Below are 23,273 nucleotides of genomic sequence, written 5' to 3'. Positions count from 1 at the left end.
ATGTGAATTAAATTGTGAATTAATTATGATGAAATAGTTGTTATTATTGTTATTATTATTATTATTACTAGTAGTAGTAGTAGTAGTAGTAGTTTATTTTTATTTTATTTTTATTAATTAATTAATTTATTATTTATTTTATTTTGTTTTTTGAGGTGAGCTATCATTCTTCCTCCCAGTTGCACCCACCACTTTTCTTAAAGAACGAACTACGCCTATAAATTCATTACTCTGAAGAGACATCAGTGTCTGTAAACAAAATAAAGATAACGTTACCAAATAATTATTTTTAATGCTCGGACATGCTACCAAGTAATAAATGGTAAAGGAAAAAAGTTAAGGTTTCATTATGGAACCAGTTATGTATTTACTGAGTAAAGAGTTAAAAAGTAAAGAAAAAAATTTAAATAAAAGTTACTGAAAACTAAAAATTAAACAAAAACTTAGTTGCTACCATAGAAGGAAAAGTAAGGGCAAAGGAAGGAGTAACATGAAGGAGGCTCCTAAGCACTGGAGATGAGTGGAGGTAATCTGAAGAGGCAAGGAAAGAGGCCCAACCCTGATAAAGCAAGATCTCTCGGCACTGAATCGGTTACCTTCAAGAGCCCTCATCAGTGAGACGAGTGAAACTTGTCGGTAAAAGCCATAAATAGATTAAATAAGTAAATAGAATACATAAAAAAAATAATATAGTAAATGAAAAAAAAAAGTCATTATTTGCTCCCTTACAACGCAGTTACATAAGGTATTTATGCATAAACATAAATTGAATAAGCTGTTCATATTACTCATTATACAAATTTAACATATGTAAGCAACATAAATGATCAATTACAGGGGGGTTCTAGTAGCGAGGAAAAAATATAAATAAACATAATACTCATACAGTAACTCCACAACAGGATGTTTTCTGTTACCTTGACACATTAGAGAAGAGAATGTGAAAGGAGAGGTCAACTCATACCTCATTTTGACCCAGCATGATTTCAAACATACGAGTAAATCTTCGATTTTCCCCCAAAAATGGGTTTTTCAACATCTAGGGTAAATAACTAATACAGTTTCTGAACAATCGCTTTCCTGCTTTGCAAACGCGATATTCAAACAAAAAGAAAAATAAATAGATAAACAGGGAAATTTGAGAAACTTTTTCCGGAATTGGAATACTTTATTTTTTATTGTAATTATTTTTCTTCTACCTTAAAAAAAAAAAAAAAAGACTTGGTTTTCAGGCTTAGCTTTCTCACTTTTTTCAGCTCCTGAGGATATTTACCTCACACGTTTCGTTATACCATTACCCAAGAAGGGAAAAATATAATCCTTTTATCAGTCTCTAATCTCAGTCTTGTACTTTTAATGCAAGAGTTAACCAATATTCTCAATCATTCATCCCTTTCTCTGGTATACTCTGGAACTCCCTGCCTACTTCTGTATTTCCACCTTCCTATGAGTTGAATTCCTTCAAGAAGGTTTCAAGACACTTATCCTTCAGATTTTGAATATCACTCTGGAGCCTTTTCTGGGACTGGCATCTCAGGTTTTTTTTTTCTTTTTTTTTTTTTTTTTGTCCTTAGCCAGTATCCTCGTCCATAAAAAAAAAAAAAGTACGATCGTTTTTGTATTTAATATTATCTTTGGTCTGAAAACTTAAATATAAATAAATAAATAAGTAAAAATCATAAAAATGCTATTTCTGGAGGCATCATAAACAAACCTGGTCAGAATATGTAAAAAAAAATAAAAAAAATAAAATAAAAAATCATGAAGAATGCGATGAAAACAAAATCACACTAAAGGCTACAAGAACGAAATGGCATTTAAAAGCGTACGATCCCATGCCTCAAACGCCTTTCCTTCTCCTGTACAACCATCTTAATCTCTTAACACCACCACACACTCCCTTTTCTCACTCCACCTCCCATTCGTTCCATATCACAAACTCCTCTACGCTTTCTATTACAACTCTCTTAAAATTATTACACTCTACCTTAAACATCACCTACCTCCTGCTGTCTTATTTCAGTCAATTCTTAACCTAACACCTCGTGGAAAATTTATTGTTCTTTCTTTTTTATCCAGCTCCCTCACTTTGGGAACATTCCTGTCCTCTGTATCTCGCTATACCCTACCTCACACACACACACACACACACACACACACACACACACACACACACACACACACACACACACACACACACACACACTCAGCTTACCCTCACCCAGGAAGTGGGCTGACATACCTCTCTCTTCCCCTCTCAGCACTCTCGCACTCAACAACCGGCCAGTGTTCCTCCTCGAGATTACCACATAGTCCATCAGTGCCTTATCTACCACCCTTCCATTATTTTGTGTCTGCTACTAAAACTTATGAGTCGCTTTTTCATTGAACCTTGTGTTTGGAATTGATAGCTCTCGCTCCATACAGAGTTCTATCAAACATTCTCCATCTCCATTCCTTTTTCCGTACCTACATGCCTCACCATCAGCTACCTTTCTACCAACATGAGCATTTAAATCGCCGATGACCAGTATGTTGACACCGGATCATATGCCTCACAAACAATCATCCAAATAAGTGACAAAATTTTCCCTTTCCGTCTGATACCTCTCACTACCTTGCCTGAAGGTATTCACATTACACCAAATCTATTCTCATAATTTCAGCTGCACCCACATCAGCCTCGACGACACTTCCACTCTGTCACACTCTGCTGCATTCCCTGACTTGGCAGTGGAGCTACTCCCTCACTCACTCTCCCTTTCTGTACACCCTCCCAATCACACTTCCAAATTGCTGTTCACCTTGTCTTGAATTTGTATGTAAATATTACTAATTAAGTAAGGTTTATAAAAAAAGGAGATGAATCCCTCTTAGAAAATCAGAAACGCAAAAAGATAGTGAAACGTAGAAGAACGACACTTGTCTGTAAATACCTACAGGAAAATGATAAACTGGACATTGTTTTGAATCGATAGATTTTCATATAGATAGATGTATGTAGTAGTAGCAGTGACAGTAATAGTAGTAATAGTAGCAGTAGATGTAGTAGTAGCAGTAGAGAGAGAGAGAGAGAGAGAGAGAGAGAGAGAGAGAGAGAGAGAGAGAGAGAGAGAGAGAGAGAGAGAGAGAGAGAGAGAGAGAGAGAGAGAGAGAGAGAGAGAAGAAGTCACTGTTAATGCCTTCTATCTGAAAGCCTCTCTCTGTTTGTCTGTTGCAACCACACATTCACTACAGTTCAAGAATGCAGTGAATGTGTGGTTGCAACAGACAAACAGAGAGAGGCTTTCAGATAGAAGCCATTAACAGTGACTTTTTTAGCCTAAATTGTAAAGTATATGTACAGCAACTCTGTAAGCACATATCATGCAGATTTGTATAAATGAAAAAAAAAAGAGAGAGAGAGAGAGAGAGAGAGAGAGAGAGAGAGAGAGAGAGAGAGAGAGAGAGAGAGAGAGAGAGAGAGAGAGAGAGAGAGAGAGAGAGAGAGAGAGAGAGAGAGAGAGAGAGAGAGAGAGAGAGAGAGAGAGAGAGAGAGAGAGAGAGAGAGAGAGAGAGAGAGAGAGAGAGAGAGAGAGAAGAAGTCACTGTTAATGCCTTCTATCTGAAAGCCTCTCTCTGTTTGTCTGTTGCAACCACACATTCACTACAGTTCAAGACTGCAGTGAATGTGTGGTTGCAACAGACAAACAGAGAGAGGCTTTCAGATAGAAGGCATTAACAGTGACTTCTTTAGCCTAAATTGTTGTATGAAATATGTAAAGTATATGTACAGCAACTCTGTAAGCACATATCATGCAGATTTGTATAAATGAAAAAGAGAGAGAGAGAGAGAGAGAGAGAGAGAGAGAGAGAGAGAGAGAGAGAGAGAGAGAGAGAGAGAGAGAGAGAGAGAGAGAGAGAGAGAGAGAGAGATACTGTAGATAGTACACAGCCAGACAACCGCACCTGCTCTAGCCTCTGTCGCTCCTCGTAGGTCATCATGTGTACTGGAAGGCGACCGTCTGCGTCCGGCATGTACAGGCATCCCCCGAGGTCCCTGATCAGCATCTCGGCCATACCCTGGTGGCCGGCCTCCACAGCGGCGTGAAGAGCACTGCCACCTGAAGTTCTTGTAAAGAAAGTCCACGCTCCTGCCCTATGCAGGAAGGCAGCAGTCACGGGGCAGTTGGCAGCCGCGGCCTTTAACATAAGAACATAAGAAAATTAAGAAAATAAAGAAAGCTCCAAGAAACCATCAGGCCTACACGCGGCATTCCCTATATGAAATATATTCCCTATATGAAATACCTATTTCCACCTATCTTCCCCTTAAATATATATGGCTAATCTTCTCTTAAAGCTCTCTAATGACTCAGCACTAAAGACTGTTCTATTCATGTACTACTCTTTTTGAAAACCAGTTCTTTCCTATCTCTTTCTTATTTATTTATTTATTTTATTTATTTATTTTTTTCAAGCTTGAACCCGTTATTTCTCATTCTATCTTGGTTACTGATCTTAAGAGTTTTGCTTACTTCCCTCTTGTTATAACCCCCTATGCCCCTTAAAGACTTCAATCAAGTCCCCTCTTAACCTAAGTCTCTCTAAGGAATGTAAATTTAACAGCTTCAATCTCGTTTCATAAGGAATACCCGTCATACCCCGAATCTTTTTAGTCATTCTCCTTTGTACTGATTATATTAGACCTATATTCTTTCTGTAATATGGGGACCAAAACCGCACAACGTAATCTAGATGAGGTCTGACCAGCGGCAAATATAATTTTAATATTACCTCAAGACTTCCACTATCAACACTCCTAAAAAAATCCTAATACCCTCTTTGCGTTATTTCTGGCATCTGTACATTGCTTTCTTAGACGGAGACCAGAGCTAACTTTAATTCATAAATCTTTTTTTCATATCCCGAACCTATCAGAGCTTCGTTGTTTATTGTGGACCTACTGTGTACGTTTCCTCTACTCTAAGTGCGTTACATTTACTAATGTGAAACTGCATTTGCCGTCTGTCTGTCCATTCGTTCATCCTATTAAAATCTGCTTGCAAGGCGATGGCATCCGATTCTGATCTAATTATTCTACCTATCTTCGTGGCATCCGCAAATTTACTAACATCACTATTAATTTCATTATCCAAGTCATTAATATAAATCAAATACAAAAATGGGTGTTAAACTGATCCCTGTGGCATCCCACCACATGATCCCACTCGGATATAGAGCCGTTTATTACAACTCTGTTGCCTGTCACCTAGCCACTACCTTATCCAGCCTAACAACTTTCCATCTATCCCGTGCGCGCTGATTTTTCTCAGGAGCCTCTGATGGGTTACCTTGTCAAACGCTCTACTAAGGTACTTGTATAGGATGTCATAACTATCTCCATTATCTGCTGTCTCGTAAATTTTACTGTAACTAAGATCGTGAAGCCATGCTGTGACTGATTTATCAAGTTATCTTTGTTTAAATGATCCCTAATATTCCTTGCTATTACTGACTTCATTATTTTACCTACAACTAAGTTAAACTGGCAGGTCTATAATTAGACGTTAAAGTTTTGTCTCCTTTCTTGAAGATGAGTACTGCACTCGCTTATCTCCACATTACCGGTACCTCTCCTGAGTCTAGCGATTTATCAAAGATAGAAACTAAAGGTTCACTAATAACCTTTTCGCATTCCTTAAGTTATCTGAAATATATTTTGTCTGGTCTTGGTGACTTAAATTTTTTAAACTTATCTCCTGTTCCATTCCACTCTCCTTAGTTATGAAAATATCTATCAGTTTTTCATTCTTTTCTGCTCTAAAAATCTCCTCACTATCCAGCATTTCCTACATGTTTTCCTGGGCGAAGATATTCTTTCAGAATATCAATTGACTTTAATGGACCTATTATTTCTCTATTCTTTGTCCTATATAGGTGATAAAATCCTTTGGGGTCAGTCTTCGCCTGGCTGGCTACCTTTATTTCATAATTGTTTTCAGCTTTCCTCACTGTTCTAATTAATTATATTGTTGCTTGGAAACCTCTTCCCCTGCCATTAATTTCTTACATATATTTCTCTTCAGTCATAAGTAGTGTTTTAGCCTACCACTTATCAACTTAGTGTCATTCATCTGTGATCTTATTGTTCTATAAAGGATGTTTGCAAACTTACCTGTATGCAATATATCAACGAAATATTTATACAACTCATCAATATTTACTTCCCCTAATCTCCCCATCTCGGCTCCCTCCATCCTCTCCGCTCCATTTTATACCTGCCTTGACCTCATCTCGCCCATCTCAGTATGACCTGAACATCCGATATACTCGCACCTCAGTGTCATAAGATAAAATAGTAATTAGAAAGGAAAAAATTGAAAAAAAAAAAAAAAAGGGAAGGAGACATCCGAATAATAATAATCCCGTGGAAAAAAAAATGCAGCCTAAAGGAATGGTCAGTATAAAAATGTACTTTTTGGGGGGGTTATGTAAATTAAATTTTGTATATACTTATGCACCCAGTAAAATTTTAGAACAATAAAAAAAAAACAAATAAATGAAATTGTAAGCTACAAGTTATTAAATTTTATGTTCATAAATGGAGATAAGAAAGGCGCGCAGAGTAATGTCTCGATTTACAAGGCAACTATATATATATATATATATATATATATATATATATATATATATATATATATATATATATATATATATATATATATATATATATATATATATATATATATATATATATATATATATATATATATATATATATATATATATATATATATAATTAATAAAAAAAAATTAAATCCCGATTTCTGCTTGGCCAGTCACATGAAAAATCACAATCACAAGACATTATAAATTGAGGAAATATGTCAGAACTGATAATATTAAATATTTTGAAAGGAACTTTCTTAATATTTAGATCTATAAATTATTAATAAACAGTATTAGAACCCGGGAGTGCGTGGAACCATTAGCAAAAAAGTTTAAGAATAATTTGTAAATGTTGAAAGGTGATAAACTCTTACTGATAATGCAAAATAATGGCTTCAAGGTATGCGAAAGGTTACCGTTTCTAATAAGTCTTGGTGAGGGATTTCGGCGTTAAAGAGACTGATTGATATCGCTGCCCAAAGGTACAAGAGAAAAATAAATAAATTCCCCTGTCAAATTAGCTTAGCTTTCATAGTTTTAGAAGAAAGGGGACCGAAGCTTAAACAATGTAATATTTAGGGTGATTTATCTATTTATTTTTATTTATTTATTTATTTATTTTTATTTTTTTATGTGTACTAGAGAAATGTAAATACACTCTGACATTATTTTACTGAGGTCTTTAACGGAGAAAGAACCTAAAAAAAATGGATGCGAACTTCTGTTTTTTTTTTTTTTTTTTTTTTTTTTTTTTTTTTGTCATTCCATAGTAATACACCAGTGATACATAAACATTTTGTTTTAATGTAAAATCTATGCTGTTTTTGGCATGTTGTTTTAGGAAATTAAGGAACTCTGGGCACATTCAAACTAATGGTGGAAAATATTCATTCAAAGTATTTATCATGAAGTGATTAGGTAACATTGTTTCAAGTAGAAGGGTCCCATAACTCCAAAGTAAGAGACATTTATTATTAGATATATCAGTGTATATTCAGAGAGAAAAGTTATATGAAATCTTTACTGTTGTTTAGAAACTAATATCAATAAAACTTAATCTGATTGTCATGGAATTTACTAGTGCTTTATAGACCTCCGGCTAAAATGCTACCATACAAAACAAGGTGAAAAAAAAAAAAAAACATGGCTGGTGGCACCTACTATATCAATTCCTTTTAATCTTAGCTTCTAACAATAAAGTATAAAATAATAATAATAATATTAATAGTAATAATAATAATAATAATAATAATAATAATGGTAATAATAATAATAATAATAATAATAATAATAATAATAATAATAATAATAATAATAATAATAATAATAAATCAAACCTTAAATTTAATCAAATCAAAAGAACTTCAATACCAATTTTAAACCAATACCCAATTTAAATTGAAACTTTTAATTAAAAAAAAGTAAAAAATCCTCCCCCCATCCCCCCGTGACATCAACATATCTCCCCTTCTCTCATCTTTCCTACCCGTCCGGCCATTTCTCCTCTCCTGCCCTTCACCTTCACACCTCACCTCACTTCACCTCACCTCCCTCACCTCTCTGACCCCTGTCCTGGACCTATCCTGCTTTTTCCCTTCCATCCACTGCCAATCAGCTCTTTGTAAGCACCTTTTTAATCCCTCAAAATCGGTTCTCCTAGAGTCAGATATTTTACCAGTGTTTTTTGGTTTCTAAAGCTTCCTCCCGTTTTAATTTGTTTCTAATTTCACAATGGTCACTGTTACCTAGCTGTCCTCCAACCTCTACCTGTGTGACTGCTTCCTTCCTGTTAGTCAGAATTAAATCTAGAATATTATTCCCCTTGTGAATTCTAAGATTGCGTGTTTAAGAAAAAAATATCTTGAATTATCAGAAAAAAAAAAATGCTTCACTGTTAGCCACCATCAGGCTCCAGTTCATATTCCTACAATTAAAATCTTCTACCACACATACCTGACTCCTGACTGTAACTGTTTGCTCTATTTATTTCTTGCCTTAGTGAGGCGTTGATTTTCTTTGTAGTATTCGGGGGCGTGTACACTAATCCCATTACTACTGATCGTGATCATTCCTTAATATCAACTCATATCGACTCTGTTTTGCTATCTGTTATAATCTTGCTGTTAATACAACATTGTAATGTGTTCCTAAAGTACAGTGCGACGCATCCTTTTCTCATGTTTTCTATGTTTTTAACCTCTGGAGTAAATACTTTTCTTAACATATATAACCAAGTTTCTGTTATCAAAGTTCCCTACTCGCGCCATTTCTCTAAGAAAGGTATATTTTATTCAGAATATTTCTACAGTTCGCATAATAAACACCTGAGCTATTCCCAGCCTTCGCTTTTCATTTTACCCTCACAAGCCCTTCATCCCTCTTAACTAAAGAAAAAAATTGCTGGATTGGAGTTACCTCCCGCTCGAATGTTCCGGCTAAAACCTGAACACACTGACGTGATAAATACACTCCATCCCTTGCATACAAGGTGTCCTTACCATAGAAGTAGTCCCAGTTGTCAACGAATGTCCATCCATTACTTTTACAATGATTCACTAGCCTGCGATTCACTGTAACAGCCCTGGGCAACCAATCAGTACCAACTCCCCCGTTCGGCAAGACACCACACACCACAAGGATCCCCTTCTTGTTCCTAATGTTATCCAAATGCCTGTCTAAACTTCCTGAACAGCTCCTCACTCCTGACCTTACCAAGGTCATTCCCTCCCGCGCTGAGAAAAACAATGGGCTTCGTCCCATCATTTTCCAAACAGGTGTCTAGCCTATCTGCTACCTACCCTGTCCCCGCCCCTGCCAAACACACCCTCGACCTACGCTCCCTATTTCCGGCACAAAACGCACTATCTGAGTGCCTAACCTGACTACCACCAAACAAACACTCTACCTTGTGGGTAGGGTCATTGTGTTTGCCCTTCCTCTTTGTCTCCTCCAGCCACGTCTACCGCTTCCTCTGTCACTCCTTCCAGCACACTGAAGGGATTCCTTGTCTCCAGATGGCGCCCCTTGGGGGGAGGCACCTTGAGGACCTTCAATCTCTTGCAGTCCCTGCACACAACCGACTACTGCTGCACCGTCGCCTTACTATGCAAGGTGACGGCAGAGTACGACCCTCCTTCAGGTGCTGAGATCCTCTCACAAAACTCAGCCTGCAGGTCTGACATCCTCTCACAAACTGTCTGCACCTCCGAGTTCCTTCGATGGATTGCAGCCTCCACCTCTGAGACCTTCGCAACAAAGGCCTCAAGAACAGGAAAACTAACACAAACAGACGACTCAGTAGCAAAAATCGCCATGTCTATACTAACTAGCTATAGCGTCAGGTCAATGCTTACTAACCACACACACATCCTTTCACTAGGAATTCTGACCTTTGCCAAAAGGTCGCTCAGTGCTGGCCGGTCAGTGTCCTTTTCCCATCGCCAAGCAGCCTGCCATGGGGTATTGCCCTCAATCGTTTTCATCAAATTGTTGATGCCCTTGACAAGGGCGCCGCTGACCTTTTCCAGGCGACGCTGCTCTACACGCAGCCGGCAGCAATAGGCCTGTGAGGGAGGAAGAATCGCAATAGCAGGTACGCACCTTGCACACACACACACACACAGAGAGAGAGAGAGAGAGAGAGAGAGAGAGAGAGAGAGAGAGAGAGAGAGAGAGAGAGAGAGAACGGCGGGACAGCTACGCGGTGTCAGTCATAAATCCAAAAATGCACGTACAAATAGAACCTTACCTTGTCCGGAAAAAAAAGAAAGATACAAAAAAAAATTTCACAATTTTCTAAAATGTTAGGTCTTGTCGTTTGATAAAAAGACACTTTACTTCATTGTTTGTTCTAAACATTAAGATAAAGTGTCTTTTTATCAAACGACAAGATTCTGTTGCATTTTTTCTAATGTTGAACAACTTTGGTGTGCTGCAGGTCTGTCACGTGTAGCAATAAAACCTGAAACTGATGATGCTGGAACACAAAGGTTCATCCCTTAGACTAAAAGACTCAAATACTTTCCACGCTGCAAAGGAGCCACCGTTGAGATTCGGATCCAGTGTTGGTGCTCATTCTCACCTTTACAGTGTGGCAGTACTGTGAGACAGGTAAGGGAGGCTACTCACGGTGGTGAGGCAGGCCAGCACGTTGTGGGTCACATCAGGGCTCTGCCAAGCCTCCTGCAGCAAGCTGGCGGGCAGCGAAGCCCCGCTAGCCAACAGCAGGCTGACGGTGAGTGCACGGTCGGTGGTGACAGCCAGTCTGAGGACGGAGCGGCCGCCCAGGGGTTCTATGGAGGCGCCCTTACACAGGAGGTTGGACACCGCCTGCACGTCGTCCCCGCGACTGACTGTTGAGAGCAGTTCCTCATACATGTGCTCGGGGGGCGCGCCGGTCTGCCGGAGAGAGAAGGGAAGCCATGATGCTGATGGTACAGCAGCGAAAGTTATAAAATATAATATGATGTAATAATATAATAGTGCCACAGTTTTCAGAAAGTTTCCCTCGATGATGACAGAAGTGTTCACTGGTGGCTGTGGCGATGCGTTGATGCTCATGTATATATTGTTATGGCCTCTGTGTATGAGTGTGTATGCATGTGTGTGTGTGTGTGTGTGTGTGTGTGTGTGTGTGTGTGTGTGTGTGTGTGTGTGTGTGTGTGTGTTGGGAGCAACAGTGCGTTGGTTGAGCAAGCGGCGCAGAGTGGATCGGGAAGACCAGGAGGCATTTTTTCCCTATCCTGGAAGAGTATATACATTGGGAGAAATTAGAACCAATCAGCGAGCGAGTTGAGCCAGGCTAAGTGTCATTACACACCATACCTCTCCTATGCATGGATGAAATACTTACTTTAAAGGTTAATATTATAATGTTTTAGCAGTCACTAAAGAACTTAAATGATAACTGATGCAGTACAATGCAATGTTTAGCTATACTTTGTAAGGTGTGATGCCTTAATGTATCTAGTAACTCACACACAGGCATGGCATTTCTGCTGCTTGATTTATTCGGATAAGTTACCTGTTAAGCTCTATAAGCTCTCAGTATCATAAATATTATCTTACATGGTATACAGACATCATATATGAGCGTAAATTTAACGAGCAGTCGCTGCCTTTCTGTCATACTCGTTGTGAAAGAAGTCACTGAGCCGAAAGGTAGCTACCGATACATCACCACCAGCAGCGAGGGATCTTTAAGTTTTAACGTGATACACTTCGTTTTGATGAATGGATTTTGTAATGTCGAAGTTCAATTAGAGGATAACCTCGTCAAACTTGGAACTAATGTCAAAACTCGAGAAAAGTTCCAAAAATGGAGAAAAGTGTTTTCCATAAGAACCAAGACATGATTTAACTCTTACAAACTGTATCATGTGGGCGTCAGGAAGTTATTTCACCAGAAACTTAAATGTCACCACGAAGTTAAGCACAAAGGAGTGAAGAAACCCTCTACCGGGTAAGTACACTCTACTTTGATTACTGAAGAATTCAACCAATAAACTCGCTGAATAAGTATACTCAAGTGAAGTTTTATCAGGCATCATGCCATCTATTGTAGCTCATACGGTTTGTAACATAATTCATGTGCTCTTGGAGAATTACACACTAACAAGCATAAAAGAAAGTACTGCACTACTTGAGTGAGAACTTTTTTTTTCATATATATATATATATATATATATATATATATATATATATATATATATATATATATATATATATATATATATATATATATATATATATATATATATATATTTCCCCTATGGACTTTTTTTTTATTATAAAATTGCTCCTTAGAATATTATTTTACGAGAGGACCATAACGCTAAACACATTTAGGAGTATAGGTTTTGATTACTTTCATGGATACTGAGAAACTTACTTCATTGAAGCTTTCGTCGCAAATTAATAGTTTCCATGATAGAGAACTTTTGTTAGGTGATGCACGTAGGTTAGATTAGGTCAGGGTCAGGTCAGGTTAGGTTAGGTCAGGTTTGGTTAGATTAGATCAGTTTATGTTACGTTAGGTCAGGTTAGGTTAGTTAGGATTGCCGTTTTTTTAAGCTATTATTTCCATTCAAGTACCCTAAAATGGCCATTTTCATGTTCCATACCCATAAAGCCTACTTCCTGACAAGTTCCCAAGATCATAGAGGGATGAGAGACAAGAGGCAAAATGGTGTATTTTCGACATGTTTTATGCTCAAAATCATCTATAACATTAAAAACGATAACGAATGTCATAGTTTATGTAAATGCATAGTAAATGCAGTTTGGTCCTTTTGTAAAAATTTACCCGCCTTCAGTATGATTTAATAACGTTATGTTATGAATTCATAGGTTAGGTAATTAAGGTTAGAAAAAAAAAAAGACTTGGCTAAAACCCTTCATAAAACCTATTGGGGTTGTTAGCAGAGCTTGGCTTGGTGAACATTTGTTCATCCCTCAAAAACCCCAGACTTCCATCAATCAATATATGGTTAAAGATTTGTCATCAGGAGCAAAACTAATCAACTGATAATGTGAATAATAAAATCATGTTCATTTTTTTAAATATTGGAAGATGTAAGTTGCATACTTTTTCGTTGCTGGTTTCCTTGTGAATTGTATTTTTCACCTGTTTACATTTTTTTATTTTTTAATAAGTGCCTGCTTTCAAGTAGGACCTGATGTTCTCTGTATAATTACAAAATTTTTATTTTGTTACATTTATTAGTGCTTTCAAGCATACTTATCAGTCTACCATCAGACTGCAGCACTGCCTACGCTAGCTAGATGCTACTTAAACTAGGCAGCTGGTAAGATTGGTGTGTATTTTATATTGGCTACACTAACACAAAGTATTATTAATGTTCATGTAACAGTTGCTGTGCAGGGTGTTCATTGACGTGACCATAAGCATTGTCGATAACAGACCTAATGACAAGCTGATGAATGAATTTCCTTGCTGTGTGGAGATCCAGAGGGAACCACAATCACCCCTTTGGCTCTGCTAATGCTCTCAATGAACTAAGAGTACCCTCAACTACAAGAGATTTTTCTGAGACGTATTTTGAGCAGTGTACAATAATACTCTAAAATTGTTATTGCTGCCTCAGCATTTTGTGTCTGAATAGCATGTTTATTTTTTTTTTGTCTGTCAAAAGCTACATTGCACAGAGATTGTGGTAGTGAGAAAAGCAGTAAGAAGATAGAGATCTTTTATCCCCCAGATGTTTCAACAAACTGCCCTCACAAGTAATAAATTTTCACTGAAGAAGACAGTTTATCAAAATATTTAAAAAATAAATGAACTCATACTTTGTGGGAACTTTTTTAGACTTATCAGTCATCCTATGGTATCCTAGCTAACACACAATCACAAACCATCGCTAAATATAATCATAAATAACTGATAACTTAGCTGTAGTATACGTGACTGAGAGGTAGGTGACGGCTGGGTGGTGAACCGCAATCAACGGGCCAGTGGTAGGTCGTCTTTTCGCAGCTAAGGCAGCTTCCTTGAGAATATCCAATGTTTCCGAGCTTCTAAATTCTTTTTAACTTTTGCGAATTTAACAAAGTAATAATGGTAGAGTGGCAAGAATATGTCTTAACAGGACTTGTAATGATAGTGGCGTCTGGGTGGCGACTGTTGGGCGACTACAACTCACGACAGGGGTCAAACAGAGAGCTTGGTTCCCGACCCTCAACGTCAGAAACAAAAGCTACCAAGAATCCGCACACATCTAATTCCCAATTTATTCACAGTAGAAACTAATACTTAGTTTGTACCATATTAACCTTAATTACTCTTTAATATAGTTCTAAAATTTACATGCAAATCACAACACAAACCAATAATCCATTGATTTTATTATTATTATTGTCATTATTATATATATATATATATATATATATATATATATATATATATATATATATATATATATATATATATATATATATATATATATATATATATATATATATATATATATATATATATATATATATATATATATATATATATAAATTTTTTTTTTTTTAAGCAGGAGGGACACTGCCCAAGGGCAACAAAAATCCAATAAAAAAAAAGGCCACTAAGATGCCATACTCATAAAAGGATTCAAAGTGGCAGTCGAAAATTGAAGAATAAGTGTATTGAACCTCCCTCTTGAAGGAATTCAAGCCAGAGGAAGGTGGAAACACAGAAGCAGGCAGGGAGTTCCAGAGTTTACCAGAGAAAGGGATGAATGATTGAAAATACTGGTTAACTCTTGCATTAGAGAGGTGGACAGAATAGGGGTGAGAGAAAGAAGAAAATCTTGTGCAGCGAGGCCACGGGAGGAAGGGAGGCATGCAGATAACAAAATCAGTAGAGCAGTTAGCATGAAAATAGCGGTAGAAGACAGCTAGAAATGCAACATTACGGGGATGAGAGAGAGGCTGAAGACAGCCAGTTAGAGGAAAGGAGTTGATGAGACGAAAAGCTTTTCATTCCACCCTGTCTAGAAGAGCGGTATTAGCGGAACCCCCTAACAGACATGTGAAGCATACTCTATACGTGGACAGATAAGGCCCTTGTAAAGAGTTAGCAGCTAAGGGGGGGGGGGGGGACTGGCGGAGACGTCTCAAAACGCCTAACTTTATAAAAGTTGTTTTTTTTAGCTAAAGATGATATGTGAAGTTTCTAGTTCAGATTATAAGTAAAGGACAGACTGAGGATGTTCAGTGTAGAAGAGGAAGAGAGTTGGGTGTCATTGAAGAAGAGGGGATAGTTGTCTAGAATGTTGTGTCGAGTTGACAGATGGAGGAATTGAGTTTTTGAAGAACTGAACAATACCGAGTTTATTCTGACCCAATCAGAAATTTTAGAAAGATCAGAAGTCTAGCGTTCTGTGCCTTCCCTGCGTGAAATGTTCAATTCCCGAAGGTTGGTCGTCTATGAGGAGGCAGTAAACACCTGCCGAAACGACAATTACTCCCAGTGAGGGTGCTGTAAACTTATCATTAAACCCAGCTGTGACCTCACTGAACGTTTCCCTTTGTTTATCACAACACAAGGGGGCAGTCACAGCCTGCCCTCTAAACACAACTCTCTTCCTCCACACAAAACTACAAGCACCTAATAACAAACACACCCTTCACTCAAAAATTTTAAAAATCATAATGGCGACTCCTACACCAGCCTCGGAGTCCCCATCTGGGGAAGGGACCATAAATGTCCCCAGGTCGGACTGCCTTTCTGTCGACGACACTAAGTGTCTTGACACCCCCCCTCAACTTTTTCTTCATTAATTTCTGCAACATTCGCGGTCTAAGATCTAATTTTCAATCTGTAGAACACCACCTCTCCTCTTCTAAACCTCATCTTCTTTTCCTCACTGAAACCTAGGTGTGTGAGGCAACTGACAGTAGCCCCTTTTCTGTTCCCTCCTACTTTCTCTATCCTCATTTTCGATCCAAAGCAGGATCCTGCGTTTATGTGCGCAACCTCCTCTCGTGCCCACGCTCTTGAATATTTCCAGGTTTTTATCATCTGGCTACGACTACAAAGTCACTCCCATACTAAATTTGTCTGTACTGTATACCTCTCACCTAACTCCTCTGACTATAAGAAATTCTTTGACTACTTAACTTCCAAAGTGGAGCACATTCTGACCGTCTTCCCTTTTGCAGAGATATCCATTCTTAGAGACTTCAATGTTCACCACCAGCTTTGGCTTTCCTCTCCCTTCACTGACCATCCTGGTGAACTAGCCTACAACTTTGCTATCCTCCATGACCTAGAGCAATGGGTGCAGACCCCTACTCGTATTCCTGACCGTCTTGGAGATACGCCCAAAATTCTTGACTTTTCCTGACCTCTAATCCTTCTGCTTATGCTGTCACCCTTTCTTCTCCGTTGGGTTCCTCCGATCACAATCTCATATCTTTATCTTGTCCTATCGTTACAATCCCTCCTCAGGATCCCCCCAAGCAAAGGTGTCTCTGGCGTTTTGCCTCTGCTAGTTAAGGGAACCTGAGGAGGTATTTTGCTGATTTTCCTTGGAATGATTACTGCTTCCGTGTCAGAGACCCGTCTTTGTGTGCTGAGCGCATAACAGAGGTGATAGTGTCTGGCATAGAAGCGTACATTCCTCACTCTTTTTCTCGTCCTAAACCTTCTAAACCTTGGTTTAACACAGCTTGTTCTCGTGCTATACATGATAGAGAGGTGGCCCACAAAAGGTACTTAAGCCTTCCATCACCAGAATCTCATGCACTTTATATTTCTTCCCGGAACCATGCCAAGTCTGTTCTCCAACTAGCCAAAAACTCCTTCATTAACAGAAAATGTCAAAACCTTTCAAGATCTAACTCCCCTCGTGATTTCTGGCATCTAGCCAAAAATATCTCCAATAACTTTGCTTCTTCTTTCCCTCCTCTATTTCAACTAGATGGCACCACTGCTATCATATCTATTTCTAAAGCTGAACTCTTCGCTGAAAGCTTTGCTAAAAACTCTACCTTGGACGATTCTGGGCTTGTTCCTCCCTCTCCTCCACTCTCTGACTACTTCATGCACGTATTAAAATTCTTCGCAATGATGTTTTCCATGCCCTCGCTGGCCTAAACCCTCGGAAGGCTTATGGACCTGATGGGGTCCCTCCTAATGTTCTCCGAAACTGTGCCTCTATGCTTGCGCCTTGCCTAGTTCAACTCTTTCAGCTCTGTCTGTCAACATGTACCTTTCCTTCTTGCTGGAAGTTTGCCTACATTCAACATGTTCCTAAAAAGGGTAACCGTTCTAATCCCTCAAACTACCGTCCTATTGCTTTAATTTTCTGCCTATCTAAAGTTTTTGAATCTATCCTCAACAGGAAGATTCTTAAACATCTATCACTTTACAACCTTCTATCTGATCGCCAGTATGGGTTCCGTCAAGGCCGCTCTACTGGTGATCTTCTGGCTTTCCTTACTGAGTCTTGGTCATCTTCTTTTAGAGATTTTGGTGAAACTTTTTTCTGATGACGGTCACTGTTCTCCTAAACCTATTAACAGTGGTGTTCCTCAGGGTTCTGTCCTGTCACCCACTCTCTTCTTATTATTCATTAATGATTTTCTAAACCAAACTTCTTGTCCTATCCACTCCTACGCTGATGATACCACCCTGCACTTTTTCACGTCTTTTCATAGACGTCCAACCCTTCAGGAGGTAAACATATCACGCAGGGAAGCCACAGAACGCTTGACTTATAATCTTTCTAAAATTTCTGACTGGGGCTAAGCAAACTTGGTATTGTTCAATGCCTCAAAAACTCAATTCCTCCATCTATCAACTCGACACAACCTTCCAGACAACTATCCTCTCTTCTTCAATGACACTCAACTGTCCCCCTCTTCTACACAGAACATCCTCGGTCTGTCCTTTACTTTTAATCTGAACTGGAAAATTCATATCTCATCTCTAGCTGAAACAGCTTCTATGAAGTTAGGCGTTCTGAGACGTCTCCGCCAGTTTTTCTCACCCCACCAGCTGCTAACTCTGTACAAGGGCCTTATCCGTCCATGTATGGAGTATGCTTCACATGTCTGGGGAGGTTCCACTCATATTCCTCTTCTAGACAGGGTGGAATCAAAAGCTTTTCGTCTCATCAATTCCTCTCCTCTAACTGACTGTCTTCAACCTCTCTCTCACCGCCGCAATGTTGCATATCTAACTGTCTTTTACCGCTATTTTCATGCTAACTGCTCTTCTGATCTTGCTATCTGCATGCCTCCCCTCCTTCCGCGGCCTCGCTACACAAGACTTTCTTCTTACTCTCACCCCTATTCTGTCCACCTCTCTAATGCAATAGTTAACCAGTATTCTCAATCATTCATCCCTTTCTCTGGTAAACTCTGGAACTCCCTGCCTGCTTCTGTATTTCCACCTTCCTCTGACTTGAATTCCTTTAAGAGGGAGGTTTCAAGACACTTATTCATCATTTTTTGACCACTGCTTTGACCCTTTTATGGGACTGGCATTTTAGTGGGCATATATTTTTTATTGAATTTTTGTTGCCCTTGGCCAGTGTCCTTCCTACATAAAAAAAAAATAAAAATTAAAAGACATGGAAAAGTGCAGGGTGTTATCATCAGCGTAGGAGTGGATAGGACAAGAAGTTTGGTTTAGAAGGTCATTCATGAATAATAAGAAGAGAGTTGGTGATAGGACAGAACCCTTAAGAATACCACTGTTAATAGATTTAGGAGAAGAAGAGTGACCGTCTACCACAGCAGCAATGGAACGGTCAGAAAGGAAACTTGAGATGAAGTTACAGAGAGAAAGATAGAAGTCTTAGGAGGGTAGTTTAGAAATCAAAGCTTTGTGCCAGACTCTATCAAAAGCTTTTGATGTATCCAAGGCAACAGCAAAAGTTTCACCAAAGTTTCTAAAAGAGGATAACCAGCACTTAGTAAGGAAAACCAGATCATCATTAGAGCGGCCTTGACGGAACCCAAACTGGGGATCAGATATAAGGTTGTGAAGTGATAGATGTTTAAGAATCTTCCTGTTGAGGATAGATTCAAAAACTTTAGATAGGCAGGAAATTAAGGCAATAGAACGGTAGTTTGAGGGATTAGAACGGTCACCCTTTAGGAACAGGCTGAATGTAGGCAAACTTTCAGCAAGAAGGAAAGGTAGATGTTGACAGACAGTGCTGAAAGAGTTTGACTAGGCAAGGTGCAAGCACGGAGGCACAGTTCCGGAGAACAATAGGAGGGACCCCATCAGGTCCATAAGCCTTCCAAGGGTTTAGGCCAGCAAGGGCATGGAAAACATTATTGTGAAGAATTTTAATAGGTAGCATGAAGTAGTCTGAGGGTGGAGGAGAGGGAGAAACAAGCCCGGGAGGAACAAGCCCAGAATCATGCAAGGTAGAGTTTTTAGCAAAGGTCTGAGCGAAGAGTTCAGCTTTAGAAACATGTGATAGCAGTGGTGTCATTTGGTTGAAATAAAGGAGGGAAAGAAGAAGCAAAGTTATTGGAGATACTTTTGGCTAGATGCCAGAAGTCAAGAGGGGAGTTATATTTTGAAAGATTTTGACACTTTCTGTTAATAAAGGAATTTTTGACTAGTTGGTGAAGAGACTTTGCATGGTTCCAGGCAGAAATATAAAGTGCATGAGATTCAGGTAATGGAAGGCTTAAGTACCGTTTGTGGGCCACCTCTCTATTATATATATCACGAGAACAAGCTGTGTTAAACCAAGGTTTGGAAGGTTTAGGTCGAAGAAAAAAGTGACAAATGTACGCCTCCATGCTAGACACTATCATCTTTATTTTGTGCTCGGCACACAGAAACGGGACTCTGATATGGAAGCAGTTGCCATTTTAAGGAAAATCAACAAAATACCTACTCAGGTCCCCCCCAACTAGCACAGGCAAAACGCCAGAGGCACCTCTGCTTCGGGAGATCCTGAGGAGGGACTGGAGCGATAGGAAAAGATAAAAGTTATGAGATTGTGATCGGAGGATCCTAACGGAGAGGAGAGAGTGACAGCATAAGCAGTATTCGATTTGTTCCAATGTAGCGTTTGTTATGGCAAATGTGCGTTGTGGCGACTGAAGAACCTATGGAAAATAATTATTTGGTTTTAGGGAACCAGAAAATAAAATGAAAAATTTCACAATAAAAATAAATAAATAAATAAATAAAAATAAAAATAAAAATAAAAAAATTTCTAAAGTACATTTTCACTACTGCATTTGAGATAACACAACAAATATATACATTACCCTCCTGAGCTTCACGCCTTGTCCTAACTTTTTACCATCCCGAGTTTCGCATTGCTTTCACGAGTACACTTCACATTTACCTACTGTATGCATCACGCATATACATAACGTAAATCCCCATAAGTCATCTCTCTCTCTCTCTCTCTCTCTCTCTCTCTCTCTCTCTCTCTCTCTCTCTCTCTCTCTCTCTCTCTCTCTCTCTCTCTCCCTCTGAAAATAAGAAAAGTCTTGTTAAATATAATGAGACTATGAGACTAAAAATGAAAAAAAAAAATACGTATGCGTGAATGAGAGACTGAGAAAAGATGAAGTGAAAATAAGTGAGTGAGAGAGAGAGAAAGCGAGGTATCACTCCCTAGTCCCTTGTCTATGACAGATAACGGGGAGGGGAGGTGACAGGGAGGAAGGTTTGAAACAAGACGAAAGAAGAGAGAGGAAAGTAAAAAAAGAGAAGAAGGGACAGGCGGCGGGTAAATGAGCTGGTGAGTTAGTCTTGCGAGTTTTAGGTTGTTATTCCGATTAAATTTTTATGAAGTTTTCAGTGCTCACACGAATGTATTGACTTCCGAGAAGACAGCGGAAAAGAATGGCGTGTGTAAAGAACCTTCTTATCATTGTTTTAACAGAAACTCGGTTAGATATGTCAGGAAAAGTATTTAATCCAGAGGTTAAGATAGATGGTTATACACTATTCTATAAAGACAAGGAAAACAGGAGAGAAGGAGGCGTTGCGCTGCACGTTAGGGACACGTTAAAATGTTGTATTAATAATAAAATAAAAACAGCAAAACAGAGTCGATATGGGTAGATATTAGATAAGGATCACAGTCAGTAGTACTGGGAGTAGTGTACAAGCCACCGAACAGCACAAAGGAAATTAACACCTCACTATGGCAAGAAATAATTAGAGCAGGCAGTTACAATCAGGTATGTGTGGTGGGAGATTTTAATTTTAGGAATATCGACTAGAGCCTGATGGTGGGTAACAGTGAAGCAGAAGAATTTCTTAAGGTAATTCAGGACAGTTTTTTTTTAAACAGGTAATCTTACAACCCACAAGTGGGACTGATATTCTAGATTGAATTTTAACTAACAAGGAGGAAGATGTCACTCAGGTAAAGGGTGGAGGACAGCTAGGTAAAAGTGGCCATTGTGAAATTAGATACAAATTAGAATGGGAGGAAAATTTTAGAAATAAAAACACCTGTAAAATACCTAACTTTAGGAGGCAGATTTTGAAGGATTAAAAAGATACTTCAAAGGAGTTGACTGGCAACGGACACAGGGAGAGGTAAGGTCAAGGAAGGGGTTAAGAGAGATAAGGCAGGGTGAGGGATATGAGGTGAGGTGTGAGGGTGAAGGACAGGAGAAGGGGAGAAGGGAACGGAAGGGTCGGAAAAGTGGGAGGGAGGGAGATATGTGTGAGTATGTCGGAGGTTGAGATGAGGTTGAGGCGAATAGAAGAAGATGGAGCGGAGAGGACGGAAGGGGCCAAGATAAATAGAATAAAAGTGAATGTAAATGAGACGTATAAATATTTCGTTGATAAATTACATACAGGACAGTTGACAAACATCCCTTATAGAGCACTAATATCACAGAAAAATTACCCTAAATGGATGGGTGTTAGGTTAAAACACTGCATAGGACGGAAGAGAAATATATATAAGAGACTAAAGGCAGGGGAATAGGTTTTAAGGCCACAAGATAATGAATTAGTTAGTCTGGGGGTTAACGAGGAAAGCTAAAAACAATTATGAATTAAAGGTATCCATTAAGGCTAGAACGGACCACAAGGGATTTTATCAGGTATATAAGACGAAAAATAGGGAAACAATAGATCCATTAAAGACAGCAGATGGGGAGCTGGTTAGTTCCGGAGAGGATATTAGTAAGATTCTGAACGAGTATTTTTTAACTGTATTCACCCAGGAAAACATGCAGGAAATGTCGAATAGTGAGGAGAAGTTTGGAGCAGAAGAGAATGAGAAGCTGTTAGATATTGCATAACTAAGGAGATAGTGAAACAGGAGATAGAAAGGCTGAAAAGTTCAAGTCACCAGATAAAATATATCCCAGGGTATTTAGGGAATGGAAAGAGATGAATAGTGAATCGTTAGTTACTGTCTTTAGGGAATCACTTGAGTCAGGTGAGGTACTAGTAATGTGAAGGCAGGTTAATGTAGTAATCATCTTCAAGAAAGGAGATAAAACTTTAACGTCTGTTGCAGGTAAATTAATGGAGTCAATAACAGTGAAGAACATTAAGGAGCATTTAGACAAACACAACTTGATAATCAGTCACAGCATGGCTTCACGAAGGGGAATTCTTGCCTGACGAACTTGTTAAGATTTTAAAATAAGGTTTTTTTTTTTTTTTTTATGTAAGAAGGACACTGGCCAAGGGCAACAAAAATCAATAAAAAAAATGCCCACTGAAATGGCAGTCCCTTAAAAGGGTCAAGGCAGTGGTCAAAAATTAGTGGATAAGTGTCTTGAAACCTCCCTCTTGAAGGAATTCAAGTCATAGGAAGGTGGAAATACAGAAGCAGGCAGGGAGTTCCAGAGTTTACCAGAGAAAGGGATGAATGATTGAGAATACTGGTTAACTCTTGCGTTAGAGAGGTGGACAGAATAGGGGTGAGAGAAAGAAGAAAGTCTTGTGCAGCGAGGCCGCGGAAGGGGGGGAGGCATGCAGTTAGCAAGATCAGAAGAGCAGTTAGCATGAAAATAGCGGTAGAAGACAGCTAGATATGTAACATTGCGGCGGTGAGAGAGAGGCTGAAGACAGTCAGTTAGAGGAGAGGAGTTGATGAGACGAAAAGCTTTTGATTCCACCCTGTCTAGAAGAGCAGTATGAGTGGAAC

The 23,273-nt window shown here is 38.8% G+C and overlaps 1 protein-coding gene across 10 annotated transcripts in view; it reads right to left on the bottom strand.

The window, feature by feature from the left end:
* LOC135090817 (uncharacterized) overlaps nucleotides 1-23,273 on the bottom strand; it is a 127,929-nt gene that overhangs the window by 28,617 nt on the left and 76,039 nt on the right. For all 10 annotated transcript variants that reach the window (XM_063987883.1, XM_063987885.1, XM_063987891.1 and 7 more), the window contains 3 exons: nucleotides 10,780-11,049; nucleotides 10,041-10,214; nucleotides 3,949-4,182 (listed from right to left, as the gene is read on the bottom strand). In XM_063987883.1, coding sequence (XP_063843953.1) covers nucleotides 3,949-4,182; nucleotides 10,041-10,214; nucleotides 10,780-11,049 — 678 coding nt within the window. The remainder of the gene's footprint in view (nucleotides 1-3,948; nucleotides 4,183-10,040; nucleotides 10,215-10,779; nucleotides 11,050-23,273) is intronic.

The sequence above is a fragment of the Scylla paramamosain genome, chromosome 36 (genome assembly GCF_035594125.1).
Source record: "Scylla paramamosain isolate STU-SP2022 chromosome 36, ASM3559412v1, whole genome shotgun sequence".
In the NCBI taxonomy this organism is placed as follows: domain Eukaryota; kingdom Metazoa; phylum Arthropoda; class Malacostraca; order Decapoda; family Portunidae; genus Scylla; species Scylla paramamosain.
Note: the sequence above shows the minus strand (reverse complement) of the source record. Positions and strands in the feature narration are given on the sequence as shown.